This window comes from Penaeus chinensis, chromosome 11, assembly GCF_019202785.1.
Source record: "Penaeus chinensis breed Huanghai No. 1 chromosome 11, ASM1920278v2, whole genome shotgun sequence".
Lineage (NCBI taxonomy): Eukaryota > Metazoa > Arthropoda > Malacostraca > Decapoda > Penaeidae > Penaeus > Penaeus chinensis.
In genome coordinates this window covers 1,206,630-1,229,129 of record NC_061829.1, presented here as the reverse complement: position 1 = coordinate 1,229,129, position 22,500 = coordinate 1,206,630, and the positions used below count along the sequence as shown (strand labels likewise).

General features: G+C 36.0%; 1 protein-coding gene across 2 annotated transcripts in view; it reads right to left on the bottom strand.

The window, feature by feature from the left end:
- The window catches only part of LOC125030773 (protein unc-80 homolog), a 115,134-nt gene that overhangs the window by 20,262 nt on the left and 72,372 nt on the right, over nucleotides 1-22,500 (bottom strand). For both annotated transcript variants that reach the window (XM_047621044.1, XM_047621045.1), the window contains 40 exons: nucleotides 22,255-22,442; nucleotides 21,750-21,898; nucleotides 21,302-21,476; nucleotides 20,435-20,567; nucleotides 20,135-20,306; nucleotides 19,917-20,029; nucleotides 19,423-19,613; nucleotides 18,907-19,119; nucleotides 18,286-18,421; nucleotides 17,693-17,813; nucleotides 17,127-17,290; nucleotides 15,868-15,953; nucleotides 14,421-14,565; nucleotides 13,806-13,894; nucleotides 13,361-13,471; nucleotides 13,059-13,178; nucleotides 12,562-12,728; nucleotides 12,202-12,299; nucleotides 11,919-12,016; nucleotides 11,462-11,584; nucleotides 11,010-11,134; nucleotides 10,428-10,635; nucleotides 10,044-10,233; nucleotides 9,687-9,853; nucleotides 9,355-9,492; nucleotides 9,087-9,197; nucleotides 8,755-8,916; nucleotides 8,117-8,228; nucleotides 7,757-7,950; nucleotides 7,190-7,300; nucleotides 6,809-7,038; nucleotides 6,291-6,486; nucleotides 5,873-5,973; nucleotides 5,021-5,138; nucleotides 4,560-4,702; nucleotides 4,128-4,305; nucleotides 3,650-3,802; nucleotides 2,633-2,836; nucleotides 2,020-2,136; nucleotides 1,590-1,718 (listed from right to left, as the gene is read on the bottom strand). In XM_047621044.1, the coding sequence (XP_047477000.1) occupies nucleotides 1,590-1,718; nucleotides 2,020-2,136; nucleotides 2,633-2,836; nucleotides 3,650-3,802; nucleotides 4,128-4,305; nucleotides 4,560-4,702; nucleotides 5,021-5,138; nucleotides 5,873-5,973; nucleotides 6,291-6,486; nucleotides 6,809-7,038; nucleotides 7,190-7,300; nucleotides 7,757-7,950; nucleotides 8,117-8,228; nucleotides 8,755-8,916; nucleotides 9,087-9,197; nucleotides 9,355-9,492; nucleotides 9,687-9,853; nucleotides 10,044-10,233; nucleotides 10,428-10,635; nucleotides 11,010-11,134; nucleotides 11,462-11,584; nucleotides 11,919-12,016; nucleotides 12,202-12,299; nucleotides 12,562-12,728; nucleotides 13,059-13,178; nucleotides 13,361-13,471; nucleotides 13,806-13,894; nucleotides 14,421-14,565; nucleotides 15,868-15,953; nucleotides 17,127-17,290; nucleotides 17,693-17,813; nucleotides 18,286-18,421; nucleotides 18,907-19,119; nucleotides 19,423-19,613; nucleotides 19,917-20,029; nucleotides 20,135-20,306; nucleotides 20,435-20,567; nucleotides 21,302-21,476; nucleotides 21,750-21,898; nucleotides 22,255-22,442 (5,879 nt within the window). The remainder of the gene's footprint in view (nucleotides 1-1,589; nucleotides 1,719-2,019; nucleotides 2,137-2,632; nucleotides 2,837-3,649; nucleotides 3,803-4,127; nucleotides 4,306-4,559; nucleotides 4,703-5,020; nucleotides 5,139-5,872; nucleotides 5,974-6,290; nucleotides 6,487-6,808; nucleotides 7,039-7,189; nucleotides 7,301-7,756; nucleotides 7,951-8,116; nucleotides 8,229-8,754; nucleotides 8,917-9,086; nucleotides 9,198-9,354; nucleotides 9,493-9,686; nucleotides 9,854-10,043; nucleotides 10,234-10,427; nucleotides 10,636-11,009; nucleotides 11,135-11,461; nucleotides 11,585-11,918; nucleotides 12,017-12,201; nucleotides 12,300-12,561; nucleotides 12,729-13,058; nucleotides 13,179-13,360; nucleotides 13,472-13,805; nucleotides 13,895-14,420; nucleotides 14,566-15,867; nucleotides 15,954-17,126; nucleotides 17,291-17,692; nucleotides 17,814-18,285; nucleotides 18,422-18,906; nucleotides 19,120-19,422; nucleotides 19,614-19,916; nucleotides 20,030-20,134; nucleotides 20,307-20,434; nucleotides 20,568-21,301; nucleotides 21,477-21,749; nucleotides 21,899-22,254; nucleotides 22,443-22,500) is intronic.

Here is a 22,500-nt window from a genome sequence, read left to right as displayed (position 1 = left end):
CAATATGGAAAGAAAAATATAACCATTTCTAATAAGCAGAGAACATTCTCAGTCAGGTGACATTACATTTTCTGTAAAACAGCAATGATCTGATGAACCTAGCAATTAGCTATCTTGCTTCATTACAAATCACCATAAATTTATACATATTAAAATGCTCTAGTATGCAATTATAAGATGTGTTCACTTTAACAAAAATGTAAGAGTGAAAATATACATAACATTCATAAGATAAGTAAATGTCTTCAAAATATAAGGAGATAAGTTTTAAACAGAGCTGATAACTGATATTCTACATGCACTTCTAGGTCTTAAATGGAATTGAAACTGTGGACTTTGAGCTGCATGAGATTTTATGGTTAAAAGTCTATTCAACTCTAAGTTCTACATATTATATGTGCAAAATAATCATTAGGTGGGCTTAGTTCTGTTTTTTTCTAGAGGGAATAAATAATTCTAAGAAAATGTAATTTGGAATTCATTTTGTATTCTCAAATTTCCAAAATAAATACTAAAACACACATACACACACATGTGTGTGTGTATGTTGCAATAACATAACAGCACAGAGTTTACCATTCCCACTTATGAGTTTACTATTTTGGAAGTCCTTGTTAAGTATCGTTCTAAAATCATCTAGTCTGAAGTTCTTTCAAATGAATAAAAATAAATTCCATATTTCACTTTCAAGACTGAGAAATTAGTGGATGAGGGGTTCTGCCTTCACAGGGAAGTCTAATGACGAAGTCTGAGGGTAGATGCAAAGATATGAAAGTTAAAAGAACTATGAACAAAACATTTCTCCACAACTGAGCTCACCCCTGTTACTTCGCTGAACATCTGCAATAAGATGCGAGAATTATATATAACAACAGGTATACTGTATTATGGTAATATGCAAACAACATATTTTCTGACGGTAAAGACACCAAGATAAAATAAGTTCCAACTGAGCAGAGGAACATACACAATAATACATATATGTTGTATAAAAAAATTCAGGCCTTCCATCCATAAGTTTTTTCCCCTTTACACTGTAAATTTCACAACGCCACAATAATTGCAAATCCTTTGCGGCTGGAAGAAATGACTCAGAATTATAAAGTAGCCAGACATAAATCAATGATCTGAATGACCTGAAAGAAGCAAATAACAAATTCATCATAGTTTCATCAAGAAATGCCTTTGATCAGTAAAAATATGTGGATGTGAAATATGTATCAGTAAGGACAAAATACATCAGCTGTTACTGCAAGTCATTAAACAGCAAAGTAATCAATAACACGGGATAAACAACACTAAACATTAAGTAAATGAACGGCAAATTTAACCGTGACAACTAGAGAGACTGAATAATTCTAGAAGGCAGAGATGTATTGTTTGATGGTTTAAAGTTTGGTGTGTTTTTTATCTGTCTCACAAGGCCTGAGGTATGCCTTTTACAGTTTTCTCTTCACATGGAGAATGAGTAAATAGTGAAATAAAAATAACAACAACCTGTAAACAAAACCAATCAAAATAAAGAAAATCACAACAATACAGGCATCACCATAATCCTATATAATATCAAGAAATAACCACAAACTTACCCCAAGAGCGAGTATCTGCATTGCAATAATCTTAACTACCATTGAGCAGAAGTGTGGAGGTGGTGTCTGTGTCCATGCAGCAACGCTATGGCCTTCCATGTCTCCTATGCGTTCTCCCAGAATGAGTGACTGTCAATAAAAGTTGAAACCTTTCTTAAAAAATGTAGAACACCAGGAGGAGTAATTTACAAAATTTCTTGAAATACAACATTCTCACCAGGCCTGAATGGTCAGGAATATCAAAAGCCTTCATTATTTATGTCCCATATACTAAGTGCCTGATGCATGCTTACAGTGATAAAGACAGAAACATGTCATATCACTAAACTTTTTTTTATCTGACAAACACTCCTAAAATCTAAAGAGAAGAGATTATCGAACCATAAAGATTATACCAGTCACAAAATAATTTTCATATCTATTTTCATACCTGACACACTTGAAGAACCATCTTGAGGTTTGGTAGATGTGCAATGTAGGGATACTTAGACAGCGTAGTATAAACACCCTTTAGGAGACTTGCTGCAGCTCCCCAGTCAATCAAACGCTAAAAATTGAAGGATAAAGTTTTGTAAAATTTATGTTATAGCTGTATTTTACATTTAAAAATCTTACTCTTGATCTAAACTCTTTAGTCTTTAAGATAAAGACTAAAGAACATTAATGGCTAAAAAGCACTTATAGGGAGAAAGAATAAAGGAAATAAAAAATGTGTGCTAAAGCTTACAATGAATATATAACAAGCCTGTGGTATGCAAATGATGTCATTAATGTTTCTGTGAAAGTACAGTGTGATATATTCTTACTGATTCAGTATGATTTTGACTGTATCATACATGGTCACAATGTTACAAGTCATCATCAAACATATCAATATAGATATCATTAACTACATAGTCATTTTTTCCAATACTCTAGCAATTTTGAAACAAAACAAAACAAAACAAAACAAAACAAAAAAGAGAGAAATATATAAATAAAAGCCAGAAGTATTTCACTCTAATAAAGAAATACCAATACTTTTTGAGCCCCGGGATCCCTACCCTAATAGAATTCTTCTTTGCAATCTTGTTAAACATCTTGTCGAGTCTACGGAGAATGTTAACCAAGGCAGGTCGGAGGTCCTCATGGGACCAGTCAGGGTGTGGAAGGATCTCATTCATGTATCTCTGGAGTCCACGACATCCCATGGTAGCTGGGTCATATGGGGCCACCTTTAGAAGACTATGTGCTACTTCTGCCAGTCGCTGTAAGAAAAATTGGTATCAAAGGGTATACTTCCTTGGAAATAATCAACCCACCATATTTGTGATCATACAATTCATGAAGAACATCCTACAAGAACATAATATAACAGAAAAACTGTCCCTATGTTCACTGATCTTACAAATATTAACCCTATGATCTGGATGATATGACCATCATGCCATGAAAAAATTTAGCTTGAGGGGCAGGTGATGTAAACATGCTGTCATGGGAAAGTTTGGCTGTGGGCCAGGGTAACATGAACTTGCCATGTTGAGCATTTCGGCTGAAGGCTGGGGTGATGGGAAAGACTCGCCATGAGTGCACAAAGCTCTTGGAGAATGATTCGACTCATTTGGCATTTAGGAAGGGACTTCTGCATTATTTTCATCAATAAATGAGTGTGAAATGTAATGTCCATAAGAGATGACTGGATACTATTACTGGAGGCTCAGGATACTATTTGCTGGCACAGGTTGTATTACAGAAAACTGAATATTATGAAGAAAAAGAAAAAAAGAAGAAAAAAGTTACTTATTGTTAATATTGCACTGAGTTATGGACTACCTAGAGAAATGATACAGTATTTATGAAATTGCCATCTAAATTATTAACATCGCAAAGAAGAGAATATGAAATCTTGTCATTGCACACGAGTGTTTGTTTCAGCCTACAAGCTACACACCTGGCAGAGCGTCTGCTAATGTAAGCTAATACTTGTATTTTGGGCCACATGATGGCAGTGAAACATCCAGATCCAATGGGTTAATAGACAAATAAGGTTATAGCACTTATTGGCCTTTTAATGTACTTACCAAATGGCACTTGGTATCTAATAAGTCTGAATGCTTGCTCTCTTGGCCAGCCTTTTTGTTAATCTCACCCAGTCTGGTTGAGCAAGTTGTCAGGAACTCTGCCACAACGTGTAGTAAGGTGTCACGTGGTTGTCGAAAGTCGTATCTGAGTGCCTGTTTTGAAAATTTGAAATTAATTTCAAGGATGATCAATAAGAGGATCCACATCGACATCTATGCACAGATATATAAGGGCACATACATACCTATACTATCACTTGGTTGTTTAAGTAAGTATACACATGTATGTAATGTTCTGTATGAAAATAAGTACAACATAGCTCACTGTATAAATACATGCCATCATCTGATATTTTGCCAAGAGACAGACTACATGGAAACTGAAATGAGTATCAAAATCTGCTACTAGCAATACATAAAATACATGATCCATCAAATACACCTCTTGTCAAGTGTGAAAAAGGAAACATTTCTTTACCTCTGAGTCCTCAATGTCCCTTTCATAGGTCTGGTATCTTTTGGAGTCACTCATGTACTTTGAGTGCGAGTCCTCATCTATCTCAATGGCTGGGTTATAACACTTGGATGCCTTTGAGTATGTGACTCTGCTTGAGCCTTTTCCTTCACCTGCTGATTTCTGAGGCCCAGTGTAGTTCCTAGGAAGAATGTGATAAGGGTAAAAGGCTCTCCATCATCATAATTAAGTTATCATGAAGCAGGAATAAGAAGTTACATGAGAGAAGTAGAGAAATTTAAAATAAAAACTCTAGCTGAAATATTCCTACAATTCCTGTGGAATTTATATCAAATTTTAAGATAATGAAATCAAGAGCTATATCAAATCCTTTGCCCTAACTTCCATTGACATTATATATCTACAGCCATTATAAATGATAAATCATATATTTACTTTGCCAAAGGTTCACTGTTGGTCACCAGGGTTTTCATAGCAATTGCAACATGATGGATTGTTTCCTTTTCCTGACGCAAATCACGTCCTGCTGTGGCCTGAAGATGCCTTAAGACCATCCCTAAGACTGCCTCTAAAATTGTCTGTAAATAACAGTTATATAGTGACTCAAGAATATTAAAGCCATGAGAGGTGTAATATCAAATCAAGTGTGTGTTCAACCTATTACTTTTTTCTTTATATCTTCTGTTTACAATTTTACAGTTATAATCAAAGTAAGCTTAATATCAAATCAGTCAAAATAATAACCAAATTAAATAATAGACAAGAGAATAAAAAGAATAAAATATAGAAATATGCATATATAACATGTCAAAACACACACCCGAACAAACAAAAACAAAACGAAAGAAAGACACAAAAAGACCAGAAAAAAGAAATACCCAAAAAGGGCAACCTACCAGCATCTGGTGCCCTCTCTTGGAATCAGCAGAGTATGCAACAACTGTTACACACATGTCAACGATCTCAAGTAATGTCACTGAGTCTGATTCCTCGTGGTAGCAGAAGTCTAGGGCTCTGAAAAATGATTGGTAGTTTGATATTAGAAAAAAATATCTGAAAACAATAGTCAGAGAATCATTCGAAGGATTGACTGGAAAATGGATAAATTGAAAATGCATTTGAAAAAATGAGGCATTTCTGCTTTGAAAGGAATTTTGCATTAACTTTATTAAGCTTTCCACTTTTATGAAGCTTAAGTAAAAGATTGCTAATCTTAAGAATGTAAGTAAAATGAGTGAATGAATGAATATCATTTATTTTTACACCAAATAAAAAAAAACTAAAACATTATTGCTCTCACTATTTAAAAAAATCAACAATTGTACTGTTTGGGCTAGAGATAACTGAAAGAAAAAAATTAAGGAAATTAAATTAAAATTACAAGAAATTAATATTCAAAATAAAAACGTGCAAAGAGGAAGGAGAAGCTGACAGTGTATATGACATCCTGCTGAACAACCAAATAAATTGTACTGAAATAGACATTATACAAATTTAATTTCATGAAGTTTTATAGTCACATGGAGCTGTGTGACTAACAAAACAAGAATCACTGCCTTGCTTCAAAGTCCTTGAGTAGGAGAAATATGTGGTTGTGGATGTGACTTTACCACAGATTTCTATGTGGATGATTATTACCTGTAACACAAAATAAATATAAACACAGAAATAAAAAAAAGAGGAAGGAAAAACACATGTAGCATTAAGTAAAACAAATAAACAAATACTTAAAGCAAATATCATGTAACCTGAGAGGCTTCTCAACAGTAACGAGATCCAGGATATTCAGTGGGTCTTCGTGGTGACGTTCTAGGGACAGCAACAGGTCAAACAGGCGTCGTGGCTGGATCTAGAGAAAGATGTAATTTTAGGGTTGTGGACAGAGGACATCAAATCTGTTTATTCTAAAAAGGATTTTGGAAGAATAATAGGGTAATATTTATCATACTAAGGCTTTACTGGGTTTGTGAGAGAATACTTTGCACAGAATGAAAACCTGATAGAAATTCAAATATTTGTTTTACAAAGAATAAGTTCATTTGCACAGAAGAATTAGACTAACAAAATATTACTTGGTTTATAAGGATATATCTAAAAACAAGTAATTACTTTGTGAACTGGGAAATAAGTATGTGGCATCAACACTTGAGTAAAGTGCAATCTTACTTTGTTAGCATCACCATAAACAGCCGTCTCATCCATGTCCAGTATAGGAGCAACAGACCCTAACATCTGAAGAATGAAAGGCTTGCGATGTAGAATATATAGCTGTTTTACTATAAACTCCACAACAGTCACTGCCATTTTGTTGCTCTGGTAGTTGCTGTAGACTCGCAGAATGGTGGGCATAATGAGCAAGTACCTGTGAAGAAAGGTTAGCATTAGATATTTGTTTGGCATTATTTTCTTTCTAATTTTTAATCATGTATGTGTATGTCTATGAACAATCCCATATACTTTCAAGGTCACCACTCAGTGTTGCCATTCTGTGAACTGCTTGTTTCAACTCATGAATCCAAAACACATGACAATATCAAATATGAAGATGGATGGAAGTACACATAGAAAAATATATACATACATACAAGTACATAAACATGCAAACACAAAAACATTTACTCCAAATGCCTTCCTATCCCTTAGCTCAAATAAACTTTCCCTATAAACATACCCAAAGAACTTACCCGCTTGTAGAGAAAAGGTTCTTAAAGTGATGCGCTGCATTCACATACGAGGCCATACATAGTCTCAACATTGATGAATCTTCACAGTGCAGTAACAAAGCCCCGTTGATTACATTCAGGAACAGGTGGATGTCTGTGGTGTAGGTCAGATTTCCTGCCATGCCTTCAAACATGCGGGTCACAAGCTGCACCCACATGTACTTGTGAAGTTGGTCAAGCCCTCGCACCTCCTGTAGGTTATTCCATGAGATATATATGTGTAAATCTGTTACTGGGATATGATACAGAGCTACAGACAGAGATAAAGACATACAGGTCTGTATAGCTACATATATATTGTGAATACGCATATATGGAATTAATGAGAAGAACGTGTCTTACCTTTCCCATGGCACCTCCCTTGTAGAGGTTAAAGTCTGCCTCCAGAGCCTTTCTTGGGAAGGATGGCAGCTTTGTTAATTCTTCATGGAGGAAAAAGACTCTCTGTGCAACCTAGAATGAGGAAATAACAAAGTGATAAAATCTCAAAAGGAAATATTGATAAGAATGTGACTCATGTATTCTATGGTGAGTGTTTCTCTCTTGCCTAACTTAAAAAGAAAAAAGCATATAAGAAAAGCTATCTAAAGCTTTTTCCTGTTAAATAGCCATACAAGAAAAATTATGAATAGTGTTAGTGCAAAAAGGGCAGTAAATAATCTATATATTTGCTAATGATAACATAAGCAACTACTGAGAAAGTAATGAATAAAATCTCACCAAAATAAGTTACTTCATTTAAAACATGAACACACACACATATACACACACACACACACACACACACACACACACACACACACACACACACAGAGGAAGAAGATGAAGAAGCAAATAAGAAAATTAAGACAGAGACAAGAAGAAGACTGCACATTCCACAGAACAAACAGAGATTAAATAAAACCTCACCTGGTCTGACCGCTTTAGTATAGACCAGGCCATGAGGACCTTGCCAATTTCCAGCAACTTCAGTGTGAATGCCTGCCTCTGTAGGGCATTGTAAGCAGCTTCTGGCTCCATGTGGACCATTAAGAGCTGTGGATACTGAGCCCGCTTAAAGAAATAGAAGTCTCGAACGTATGACTGCAGGTTGTGAATCTGGTCTGTTGTGGATGGAGATAAGGTAAAATAAGCTTAAAATGAAAAATACTTTAAAGCAGGAAAATATGAATAAAGTAAAATGTACACCAGAATAAAATTATTCTTTTCTTTTTATGATTTTAATGCTTCACTTTCCTGTATTAGAAATTCAAGGACTCCATCACTTACTGGTCTTGTGGTCGACTAAGAAGTAATATTTGTGGTCACTTTCTGATATTCCAAAGAAATCAAGACTCTCCTGCAAAATCTGGCAGAACTGTGTGTCTTCCTGAATGGGAAACTGCAAGAGAAAAACTTAAATAAATCATGTTATCATGAAAAAAATAATTATGCAGTCCTGATAATGTCATAATGAATAAATTATGATTTCGAAAAGTCTAAACTATTTTTATTTTTATGTAAATATAAATATACATATTTAAGATTTCAAAAATAAGAGAGTGAGAGAGAGAGAGAGAGAGAGAGAGAGAGAGAGAGAGAGAGAGAGAGAGAGAGAGAGAGAGAGAGAGAGAGAGAGAAAGAGAGAGAGAGAGAGAGAGAGAGAGAGAGAGAGAGAGAGAGAGAGAGAGAGAGAGAGAGAGAGAGAGAGAGAGAGAGAGAGAGAGAAAGAGAGAGAAAGAGAGAGAAAGAGAGAGAGAGGGAGAGAGGGAGAGAGAGACAGAGAGACAGAGAGAGAGAGAGAGAGAGAGAGAGAGAGAGAGAGAGAGAGAGAGAGAGAGAGAGAGAGAGAGAGAAAGAGAGAGAGAGAGAGAGAGAGAGAGAGAGAGAGAGAAAGAGAGAGAGAGAGAAGGGACAACGAAACAAACCTGTGATGGAATGCCCCCTCCATCAACTCCTCCTGGCCCATGCACAATAATCTTCTTTGCTGATGGAACATTTGCTGTCACAAGTAGGGACGAATCACACTGCTCCTTCCTGAAGATCTGCTTTAGATCTTTAAACAATATCCCTTGAATACTGGGCACAACCTTTTAAAAGAGAAGAAAAAAAAAAAAGCTGATATACAATGTGCCATAGGAAAGGATGGGAAAACTTGAGGTCTCTAGGAGTGTTAGAGCATTAGTAAAATAAAAATGTCCAGAATAATTAATCTATGTTTTCAATATTTTGCATTATAGTAACAGAAAACAATCCTTACTGTCCACAGTATAGAGAGAGCAGATGCTATGTGGTCCTGAGAGGCTTCCTGTGGGCTTCTTACGTAGAACATGACATAGCCAACCATGTAATTGTACAAGGCAAAAGCAGCCTGTTGACATCACAGAAAATGTCAAATAATATTTTTCCTAAAATTCTACCAATCATACCAATACAGGAGTTATGCACAATAAAATACATGTATTCATATCTCTGTTCACCACAGCAACAAAAATTAAATATCTCTTAAATGTGAGCATGAAGCGAACCTGTGATGGCAGACGTGGAATGAATCGCACAAGTCTCCGCAGAAGCCTTATCATAACATCTTGTCGTTCCCTTGTTAGTTTCTCTAAGAAAAATCTGAGGAACAGTGCAGAATCCTCCACTAAGCATGACCAGATGACCTGAAAGAAGAATTTGATTGATTTAATAGTTTTTTTCTTCTATGAAAGATGAACTTTCAAATTTCTGTATAATATTCATATTTTTTTCAAAAACAGTATTGCCTTGTACAGTAGACAATAACATAACTTTACAATTTATATATATGTTATATTGTATCAATTCACATTATCATATTGTTGTACAGTCATTATACCTGTTGTGCAGCTTCATAAACAGCTATACCATCAGCAGTAACTGCTGGATCATCGAGTAGATGTATGATTGTCAACACAGCTGAACAGAGACAGGAGGGAAATAGCTGCTGTGCTACAGACACATGATGTGTGCCTCCTCGACCAACGTCTGACTCCGCCTCTTCTCCTATTTTGAAACAGAATTAAATCAAACATTCTACTTATAACTTTCTGAGAGTGTAAGAGCAATTTTTTTTCAAGTCTGTATATATGAAAATTAATAAAATACCATTCTATCTGATACTGTTACTGTATTTATAGTAGAAGCCACCTACACTAAGTTCCATTGTCTTTAGAAGTACAATGCAATTTCATACCTTCCTCATGGTCATCTGCAGAAACATGATGCAGAGCAGGTTCATAAGCAGCCTGGATGGTTACAGGAACAGTTGTAAGCAAGAAATTTTCTCGTTCTGTCCTCCTTTTCTTCTCCTCTGCTTCTAGAGCTGAACGAACCATCTCAGCTTGCAACTTGCGTCTGGTTCTTGTAGCTGTCACGAAGGACCTCTGAAGAAAGGGCAGATAAGAATGCCATGTTATCATATATCTTAAATTATCATGATTAATATATTTCATGTAAAATTTGGAACAGATAAAGCTATTTTCTAGATATTTTATCCATCATCCTCCATATCAGTAACTCATTATCTTCATCCCTTCTTTATATTTTATCCATCAACAACAAACAAAATGGCACTTACATGTTGTATCTGGTTAACTGTAACTTCATCAACGTTAGTCTTGAAGTGTGGCATCCAGGGAGGGTCAACAACTGGCAGCGATTCAACGCCAATCTTGGGAGACGGCAGTGTGAACTCTATGCCATGTGGAGGGACTTTGAATGTCATCTGCCCTCCCTCCTCCATGCGTGGCCAAGCCTGGTATCTGGACTGCCACAGAACCTGGAATCTGTGAAGCATTCTTGTCATTTTTTTTTTCTATGATGTTTGGCACATCCCTGTTAATGTGGGGTTTGGAAGAAAACTTCTTACAAAATATGGCACAGTAACAAATTATGTAATACTGAACCACAAATATTGTTATGTTTAAACTTGATGTACATTAATACTTTCTTTTTCAATAAATCCACTTAATATACACTGATACCATATTTTAAAATAATTCAACTTGGTATACATCAATACTTCATTTCTACTCTTCTCCTCCATTAATTTCTAAAATCACTTACAAATTTAAAGGATAAAATATCTCTGAAACACTCTGAATGTTTTCTTCTTTTAAATGTAGATTAAAAAAATTGCATTGCACTATATGAAATACACCTTAGAATAGCATTGAGTCTCGTGCATGGGTCTGGATGAGTCAGTTCCCGAGTCATGATGTCCGAGGCATGAGCTGGAACTCTTACTCCAGCCAGAATGAAAACAACAGCTGCTGTTGCTGTCACCTGTTGGAAAATAAGTTGCATATTTATTACTAAGGTGGAAAAATCCCACTTTAATGTAATCATTGTAACAAGTATTGTTACAAAAAGGCTACACACAAAGATCAAAGACCAATTATATAATTCAGTTGTTAACATACTGTACACCATTTACACTTAAAATCCTAAAGCCAAAGACAACACTAACAGCTAATATTCATATCACTGACACTAAAAGAATGATCTCTTAAAGAAAACTTAGGTGAAATCTTTCACTGTATGTTCAATCCTCTCCATGAAAAAAATAAAAATAAAAAAATAAAAAAAGAGAAAAAAAAATCACTGACATACCTCATTGTCATGCTCTAGCAGTTGCTCCCATGCCTGAGGAACAACATCCAAAAGCAGGTCTTCTGTCATTACAGCTGCTGCCTTACATACCACTGACAAGGAGCTGTGGCTTAGGCCCATCACCTGTAGTATATGTGATTATAAAGTATCTATCAAGATGAAGATAGAGAGATCAGAGGGAAAATCAGAGTAGGCAAAAGGGAAGGGAGAGAGTGAGAGACAAGAACTGAGACAGACAGATAAAAAGAAAATGGATGCGTGAAAGAGGGAAAGAATGTCGAGTGAGAGAGAGAGAGAGAGAGAGAGAGAGAGAGAGAGAGAGAGAGAGAGAGAGAGAGAGAGAGAGAGAGAGATACAAAAAAAATGTAAAATAGAAAGAGAGAGAGAAAGAAAGTACAAATTCCAATCCATGTTATTCAAATCTATTCATAAATTAGCAACTTAGCAAGGGACACACCTGAGTTTTCATGTATCTAATGATTGGCGAGTCTCCTTTCTTTGGCTTCCGTTTTTCATCTTCCTTATTGCTGTCTTTTGCAGTTTCCTTTCCTTCACCTTCCAGATAAGAACAGTAAGTGTTGAGTATCCAATTATTTATTTCAGAATCATGTTATCACCATATTAAATCAATAACGTTACTCTTCATCAAATTATATCTATACAGAATAACCAAAATAACACTACTGGATTCCAATCAAGTAACATTTCTAAATATGACAGATGATGACAATCACACACACCATCAGTGTCAATAGTATCTTTAGAGAGATGGACTGCTGAACCTTGATGATGGCCTAAACGTGATAACACTGCAGAAATATCAACACTGCGATCAACTCTGTAATAAAAAGTCAAATTGTAATTATCTGATAGGAAAATACCCAATGACATGTATAACAAGATTAGAAGCTAACATATATTTGTCTGTGTTTGTGTGTGTGTGTGTGTGTGTGTGTGTGTGTGTGTGTGTGTGTGTGTGTGTGTGTGTGTGTGTGTGTGTGTGTGTGTGTGTGTGTGTGTGCATGTTCGTGTGTGCATGTGTGTGTGTGTGTGAATATGTGTATGTGTGCGAATGTTATAATGCTGTGTAATCAACTTACTTGTCACGCCTAGCCAAGCTCTCTTTTCTCTTTAACGGAGACCCGTGACTTCCGCCTCCTTGTTCTGATGCTTTCCTTGACTGCTTCTTTTCCTTTTTTGTTTCTCTTGCTATATCGCCAACACAAGACATGTCCTCCTCTTGCTCCTCAAATTCTTCACCATACATCTAATCAAATGAGATAATTTTTCTCCGGTTAAGTGGCAAGGCAAAGAAGAAAAAGATAGAGAAGAAAAGAAAGAAAGAAGAAGAAGAAGAAAAAGTATTTACCTGAATCAAACTCTGTATCTTTATATTCATAAAACAACATACCTTCACACCAAGACTTTAGAATCTATCACAACCAGATCATTATCACAAAACCTTTTAGGATTCTGCAAGAAAATTATCACATGCAAAAATACTGAAAAATGTGTTAACCAAACATCTACTCTAGCAATCTCTTACCCAATAATCAGGTAATCAGATATGAAAAGACCACGTGCATTACTGACTTACCTTCCTCAAGGCATGCATCAGTCTCCTGCAAGCCCTCATGTTCCTCCTGTAGCAGTGTGGATGACAGAAAGTCTGGTGTGTGCAAGTCATGTTGTATAGAGTGGACAAGCGAACAACAACCTGTTATGAAAGACAAGAAGGAATTATTTTTATCCATGAAATATGAAGCGATAAAGGAATACTTACACAACTATAAACAGATAAATACTGAAAATCATTCTGGATAACAGAAAACTTTTGGGCTAAACACATTCAGATGAAGACATCTCTCCAATTTTTGAACACTTCTATCTTCAACAAACCTTCAGCCAAGGCATGTTGGTAGTGAGACTTTCTTCGTCAATATCTCCATCAGTGGGACTGTCAGGTAAGTCTTCGTTGCTTAGAACACCTGGAGATTCTTCACCAGATACCTAAAGCAAGAGAGAAAAAGCATGTTGCTAAGACATGATAAATCCTTATAATTAGCAAGTACAGAGTATCAGCAACCTATTATAGACTTCAATTAATCAAACTGATTAATTTTCAAATAAAAAAAAAGATCTGCAGTCAAAACAGAAGGAAAGAGAAAAGGGAAGCAGGTAAAGGAAGAGGAATGGGAGGAGGAGAATTAAGAGAAGGAGGAGGAGGAGGAGAGGAAGAGAAATATAAGAAGGCAATGGATGAAAAAAAAAAAAAAAATCAAAGATACCTGTTATCATATAAACAGATTAAAAAAGAGATACACAGAGTATACACAAAACAAACCTCTTGCTCAAGGTGTTCAGAAGTATCGGACCTTTCACTGAATGCTGACACCTTCCTGCGTGATTTCACACTGTCAGAACGCTTCATGGCTGAAATTACAAAAAAAACATTATCCAATCTGCTAGAATTGTCTATATTTTATCAAAGTCTGTAATAAGTCGGTCTGAAGCAATATAATACTTCGGTTTCAATGACAAGATCATTTTGTCCATACATTCAGCAATCCTTGAAACCTGCAAATAAAAAATATGAATAATATATATTTTTGTTGATTAATAAAATATATTACTGTTCCTCTCTTTCCCTCTATGTCTTTTTCTTTGTTTGCATTTGTCAATTTCCCATTTCCTCCTTTCCCCTTTCTCATTCCCTCTCACTCACACACAAACACACACACACACACACACACTCTCTCTCTCTCTCTCTCTCTCTCTCTCTCTCTCTCTCTCACTCTCTCACTCTCTCTCTCTCTCACTCTCTCACTCTCACTCACTCACTCACTCACTCACTCACTCACTCACTCACTCACTCACTCACTCACTCACTCACTCTCTCTCTCTCCCTCTCTCTCTCTCTTATATCAGCAATACAAACGACTGAGAGAAATCCCCTTACATTCTGAATCTGGGTCCTTGGGCCTTCTGTGCAGTTTGTAGGATCGCCTCTTGAAAGAGGAGTTGTGGCTTCCACCCTTCTTCTGGAAGTGGCTCCGGCATGCCTGTGCAGCTCGTCGCCTCTCATCATCGTAATACTGGCCACTCTGAAAGTAAGTCCTTATTAATTGGCTTTCAGTATAATAAATCTTTTATGACTAATACACACATTATTCTTCAAACTGCTGTCAGCTGCAGTGAAGTACGAGTTTGTTGTATATTGCACATGCAAAATAAATGATAGCAAAATTATTCAATTTCTTTCAAAAAAGTGCTTCTTTGTTGGCATTTAAAATTTTGTATTCTCTTCATGCAACTTTTTTTTCCAGATGCAAAGCAAGTATATGAAATTTTATATATTCATACAGTATTTCCAATAAATATCTAAATCAATATAAAGCCAGTCACACACATAAACACAGAATAACAACACACACACGCACACACACACACACACACACACACACACACACACACACACACACACACACACACACACACACACACACACACACACACGCACACACACAAAAGCACAACAAATTACTATCAACAACACTGAGGCATAAAGTTTCAAGAATACTTGGATGAAAAAACAAAACAAAGTAGAGAAGAAGATGAGAAAAAACAAGCATGAAGCATGTACACTTGCAACAAAGCTTCTTTTCATTTGAGATGTGCATTTTTTCTACAATTAATCATAATATTCTCAACACTTGCTATTTTCCTTATCATATAAAAGGGAAGACATAAATCATGTTTTAACAATTGTTTACTGATTCAGTGTACTGGTTAATCCAAAGGGTATTCCTTTGCATGGAACATTTAACCTTTCAAGTCTCAGTATTTATGGATCTTATCTTTATCTTGTGGCTTGGGAGTTTCTGCAGACGTGTGATCAACAGATGCTGGGGCACAGGAGTGAATGTTTTCATATTTCTCAGGCATGGTTGAACTAAACTGGCAAATTAAAAGTAGTGGCATGTGAGGAAGCAGGGACTAAGCCCAGTGTCAGTTGACCAGATGTCCATGGGTGTACCCTAGAAGGATTTAAAATATATTCCCCAATTTTACTAATAACAGTAACCACTTTATGGTCCATTAGTAAAAGTAAAAATAAAAGTAAAAATCTCCTGTATTATTTGCCACAAGCACAGACATGAAGACAAACATGTACATCCAAAGAAAAGTAGTGCTTCTAAACCTAGTGGGAAAAAAGTAGATCACAATTTTTCAAAAGTAAAAAGGTCAGACACATCAAAAGAGAATCACAAGAAATACCAGGAAGCATGTACACAAACATAAATAAAGAAGGTTAAGAAGCATGCACAAGGAGGTTGAGAAATGGATGAGTTTACTTCTACTTTTGAAAGGAAATAGAAGGTCAACGTGCTGGTTCAAACCTGTACCGTGACTGTGGTGTTTGAGCTGCCAAGGCTAACATTGTCTGGGTCATGAAAGGCAAAGCTTATCTTCCTTTCTCCTGTGAATCCCGCTGTTGGAAATGGTATGTTTTAGTGGCGATTACCTATAACTGTTCACTTACACTTAATAAGTTATAGTTTACATATTACACATCTATTCACTCTCACTGCTTTTGGATGTCTCTTATTCTTATAGCTCTACTCCATTTTCTAATTATAGCTAAAAGTTCTACTCCATTTTTTTCAAACTGACGAGCAAAGAAAGTCAGGGATCATGTCATATTGGGCCAATTAACCTCTATTGTCCATATGATGTGAACATGGGTATCTAATGCAGGGGGGGAGGCAGTTGCCCCCTAGACTGTTTGCTCCCCTCAAGCCCCCCCCCCCCCCTAAATTCCCACAAATTTTTGCCTAAATGACTCCAATATAGCTTTGATTATAGCTTAAAAGTGCCCAAAGAACTACTGTAAGGTCTCAATAAAAATAATACATAAAAAAGCTTTTCTTCTTGAAAATTCAAGCAATTGGTTAAATAGATGAAGTCAGGCAGGCCAACAAAGTGTTTCTGGTGCCATGTGTGTAAACAAAATGAATAAAACAAAATGACAGTGGGCAATGCATTTATACATGGATCCTTAGTGCCAACAGGACAAAGACAAAAAAGTGTCCTATAAATGATATGGAACACGAGCTAATGGATAGCATTCTTTCTTCTTATAAAAGTTTTTTTTTCTGCCTGGAGATCTGACCTTCAAATCTGGAATGCTGTTATTAATATGTAATTATGAATATAATATGAGATTTCTGTTCTCTTGAGAGATATATTCTTCTCATACCATTTGTTCAAGAGTAGATGACAGGTATGATGCATCAAAAAGTAATAATTCCAGAAAAAAACAGAAGCCATCTCCTGTTCCAGGACATTTACAGCTCTAACAAGATGACAAAGAAGAACAAAAAATTTTCAGGGAGAACTTTTTTATACATAAAATAAACTCCTTGCTCTTAAATTTTGTTTAGTTGCTGTGAGACACACCATTTGTAAATGACTACCTGGAAAGAGAGAAAATTCTTTATCGAAGAATAAAATGAAGATACATTAATATGGATTTTGCACTTGCTGTCTTGTCTATGACTCATTTCTATCTAAATCCTTCATCTATGTTCTTATCAGCAATGTCTCCAGAGATACTAAACATCCCAAAGCCTTAACTTTAAATAAGGTTGATGCATAAACGTACGTGGATGACTGTCTCCAATGCTTTGGAGGCTCTGTGCAGATGCGTGTGAGTAGCCCATGGAAGAGAGGGCCATGGACCACCTCCTGTTGGGGTCCTTCCCACCTCCAAGACCAATGCCCGGTCCTCCCCAGCCAGGTCTCTCTCCACGCACTGACATCCTGTAACTAGGTTAAAAGGTTCTGATTGATGAAACAACTTTATATAATGAGCAAGTTGGGCTGAAAAACTCTTGAATTATTATGCACTTAAATTAAGTCACAGTAATATCATATGGGCTGGTTTCAGTTACTATCAATTACACAAGGTACTACCGTAGAGTTAATAAGTCAACCTCTCCATCATTTTTTCATAAGAGTCATCTACTGGATATCCTATATACTAATAATTTTTGTAAACACTGATTAACTGGACGATCAAAATCCCAGGTGATCCACATATCATAGTATTCAAAACTACATCTTTGTGTTAAGAATGGGATATAATCTAATCTAATCATGGAATGTTATTAATACATTGACTGAGTAACTGTGCACATATGGATGACTTTAATAACAATATATATTCACCTTGCAGATTTGGGCAACCCAGTGTAGGTTTCCCTCAAGAATGCTGTGATCTCCAGTAGCAGCTGCACAGCCACCATTTTCAGGGCTGTTGGACATTCTGCACCTCCAGAATTGACACTGACTGTTCAAGGAATTGAAATAGACTTTTAATAATCAAATCATGTTGCATAATCCAACTGTAGGGACTAACTTATGGAGGCCTTCTTTTTACTCCTGTTCTCTCTTTTTCATAAAGGTAATCCAGATGAAATGTCATCAGCCAAATTTATCAAAAAAGTATTTTAAAGGTTATCTTGACCCAAGGAGGCCATTATACATGATGGTACAAGTTTTCTGAAGCTACAAGAATGTGGTATTGGACTTATGATGGGGATAAGCCTTTATTTTTTAACAAGGCACTACAAGCACTTTGTCTCAGTGGGATAATGGTGATAATCTAAAGATCAGTGGTCTGGGCTAGGTCAGTAGGGTCAAGAGAGGCCAGGGAGCTTCAGTACCAACCATGATTCTGACATGAGCAATGTGATACTGACAAGGGTTATCATTTGGTATCTAAAAGAGATGTAACCATTTACAAATCCTCTTAACCACACCTTCATCCAGAAAGTCCTCTTCTTCATCGTTGGCCCTCAGAGCACGGCGAGTCTCTGCGTCAGTGACAGGTGCCACCACTTCTTCTACTGTAGGACCTGACTCCTCTAGGATTTCTTCCAAACGTGTTCCTAATGCCTGTTAGGAAAAAAATATATCACAATATTAACTTGATGTAAAATATATTCAATTTGACAACTAGAAAAGGAAGAGTTATTGCAATATGTTCCACTTTTGCACATTACAAATAAAATAACAATCAACTAAGAATATTATTGCACATAAGATCCCTAGTATCCATATAATATATCTACATATAAAAAATAACAATTATTTCATATCACTGGCTGTTTTTTTTTCTTCCATCAGTAATTTCACTTTTACATTAATTAACTTTCTGTTATTATCTTAGGCTTTTGTGCAAATGGCTACCTGTATCATTTTAATTTTTGCTGTACATATTTTTGTAGTTTCTTTAAAACTAATATCTAAATACTAGACATCCTCTTAGTAACATATTAGCATTAGCTATATAATACTACTACATTACACTACTGAATTTACAAAGAAAAAAATGAAAATGACATTAAAAAGACATGATAATGAAATCATTGTTCTCTTACTTCAGCCCATTGGTAAAACATCCTCCCTGCTGCCCTCTGCAAAATATGTGTCCGCCGTGCTCCTGAAGGAGGGGTCCTGGCAAGAGGTCCCGACGGTCTATACAAAGGAAGGGACATCTTCATCCATGTTGGCCAAGCTCCACGATTACAGCGATGCACAAAGTGGCACACCTCCATCAGGAATGCTGCACGGGCTACTACTGGAGCACTGGGCTGGGGAAAGTAAAGAATAAAAAATACATAGCAAAGTTTAAATATCAATAATTTGTAAATTAGTTTCACCCAGCTAAAGGAAGCAGTAGTTTTTTTTGCAGTATTTTCACAAAGTCTCCTAAATACAAACAAGCATGGATGGGAACAATTAGTGCATTGAATGACAAATATCATGGATTTAGACAAAAATCTTTATTTGCATTCACTGAAAAAGTACAATAATCTAGTTACTGTATCTTTGTATTAAAATTCTATTTCATTAACTCTATCTAAACCAGATAGTTTGAATTCACTTCTACCAACCAAGTCCAAAACAGCAGCAATCAATTGTGGGTCTGGAACAGTTCCTGGCTGGCACGTCTCAAGTAGGAAACTGAACCTCATCATTCCGTTCTGCACAAACTTTACAGGAACTAATTTTCTCTCCCTTACTAATACGACGCTGGCTTCCCTCACACCCCCCTCAAGATCAAGGCTGTTTCTTCTGCTAGGATCTGAGATAGAAAAGACAAATATGTGTAATATCAGATAAAACATATATGAAGTATACGTGTCTGTTTGGATTAAAGTATTTACTTTGATCTCTATTTTACACTGTAGCTAAATGCATAAAATAAATAAATATATCAACTTCTCTGTGACTATATAAAAAACAAATATATCAATAGTCATGTAATCTGGCTATCAAAGCCATGGTTCCTTTATTACCTTTATAGTAATAGCTAATGGCTAATGCATAAGAAACAGACTTTCTGGAGCAACCTATTCCCTGAAATAACTGAAGGCACATAAATTACCAGGAGTCTCATCATAACTGCAGTCTCTTTTCCTGCTCCTTTTGCCAAATCCAATTCTACCAATGTGGTCCTCAACTGTCCTCCTTGCCTGCATTAACTTCATACTCATTGGGCTGTTTGAAAATAAAATTTTAAAAATTAAAATGATATATAGGAATATATGTAAAAATGTAAAATGTGTACATTAACATATGAACATGCAAATACCTATTACATACCCTGCTCCTGGCTTGGTGACTAGCCTTGGCCGGGCAAGGCCATGGGACAGGCCATGGGATATACTGTGTGACATTCCATGGGACAACCTCCTTGACAGGGCAGGAGGCAGCTCAAATGGGTCACCAGCAAATGGACTATCCCCCTCCATACTGCGACCTCGGAGCCAGTTTACTTGCAAATACAGAAAAAATACAATTACAGTCTGTACTGGTAACCACAAATATTATGAAAATCTCACATAAGTAATGACTTCATGTTTTTATCATATTGTCACCACTGCTGATATCATGTTAACTAACCTAACTTGGAAACACGTCTGCCTTTGGGATGAGCATTGGGTGCAAGATGATCATGCTCTGGTTGTCGGGTCATCATCATTGGGTGATGGCGGCGACGCAACGTTGATGCGGGACTTTGGCCACCCGGAGAATCCTGTTAATATCAAGGGATATGAAATATTTGTCCATTTCATACAGATAAGTTTGGATTTGCTTTGTAAAAAACTATATGAAGGGCTTAATCATTCAAGTGTTAACCCTTTGCCGCTGGGTGGCATGTACATACATGCCATGGCATGCCTGGATTATATTCTGGGTGGCATGTGCATACGTGTCATGGTGTGCTGGTCCCATTTTATAGGGGCATGTACGGTTATGCTGACATAATCCCACGGCAGTAGGATATGAATATGAATACAGCCTGAGAGAGAGGGCTTTCGCATTGGGAAACCACCTGGCAGCAATGAGTTCATATATATATGAATATAAGCAGTAAAGAAAAAGAAAAAGAGAGAGGGATATATATATATATATATATATATATATATATATATATATATATATATATATCTATATATATATATATATATATTTGTATATATACACACTACACACACTTTTTATCTATTCATTTATCAATGTATATGAATTTATGTATGTATATATATATATATATATATATATATATGTATATATATATATATATATATATATATATATATATATATATATATATATATATATATATATGAATGGATGATCAATTTACAATTATTGTCTTGCAGCAATAGAATGCACTTATATAAATGGAAATTTCACGCATCAAATAGATCACTTAATTTCTCCCATAAAGAATTCACCACAGCTTGTATAAACATCTCTACTTACCTCTTGCTGATCATCATAAACACTGCCAACTGACGGAGCTTTCTTGATGGCTGAGGTAATTGTTGCTGCTGACTTCTTTTTGAAGAGACCCTTTTTGGTTTTAATGACATCAATCCCTTCATCTACCATTGTTGATGGGGAGTCACGGCATGTATCGTCCTCCACAGTAACACGTCTGAATATATCATTATCATCATCATTGTCATTCTTGTTATCATTTAAATCATCATCACTATTATCATTTCTTATTATCATTATCATTATTATCATTTTCATTCCTCGTTTCATGTATTTATGCTTAGAAAAAGTAGCCTAATGAAGTCATACAGATCACTGACAAACAAGCAGACACAGGCACATACATAGGCACACACACACACACACACACACACACACACACACACACACACACACACACACACACACACACACACAGACACACACTCACCTAACAACCCTTGTTGTCTGTATCTTCTGAGCTTGCTTGTGAGGACGATCAGCGGAATCAATAAGACCCGAGAGAGCGACCCTTCTAAACACTCCTCCATGTCCCTCCTGGATGTATCCAACAAGTTGCCGAACATCACAGTAAACAGCCTGAGGAATAGCATAAATAAGATAGTAGTATACAGATGTGAGTCTACATTTAAAACATTACTAGGTAATAAAGTGATATAATGCACTTTAATAATAAAATGTAATAGAAAAACTTCAATAGCTGGACATGTAATACATAATAACATATAATAGACCAGATGTATTTAAACAATATTACCTAATCATCTGGCTTTGTAATCAATAAAATTCATAATAAAAAGGCATATAAATAATTAAAATTATTCAAATAAATTACTTATTTAGTAGTGACTCCTGTCTGGACAAAGGTATATGAATACTGAACTAAAATAAATCTCATTTTGCTCCATAAAGGTTTGTTATATGAATATATTTACCATATTCTCTGGATTCTTTAGTTCCTTGCTAGACTTGACAAATCGAGAAACGAGGGCCTTAAATACTGAAGCAACAAGCTGCCCCTCAATGCCCCTAGAGCCAGCTCCACCAAGGGATGAACCAAAGTTGGTTGCATAGCCTCCCTGTTGGTTATCAACTGTTTTCCCTGAACCTGTTCTCTTTTGGCCTGAGGAGAGATTAGGATGTGACTGCTACATTTGTAATTTACTGGGTAAAAAATTCAA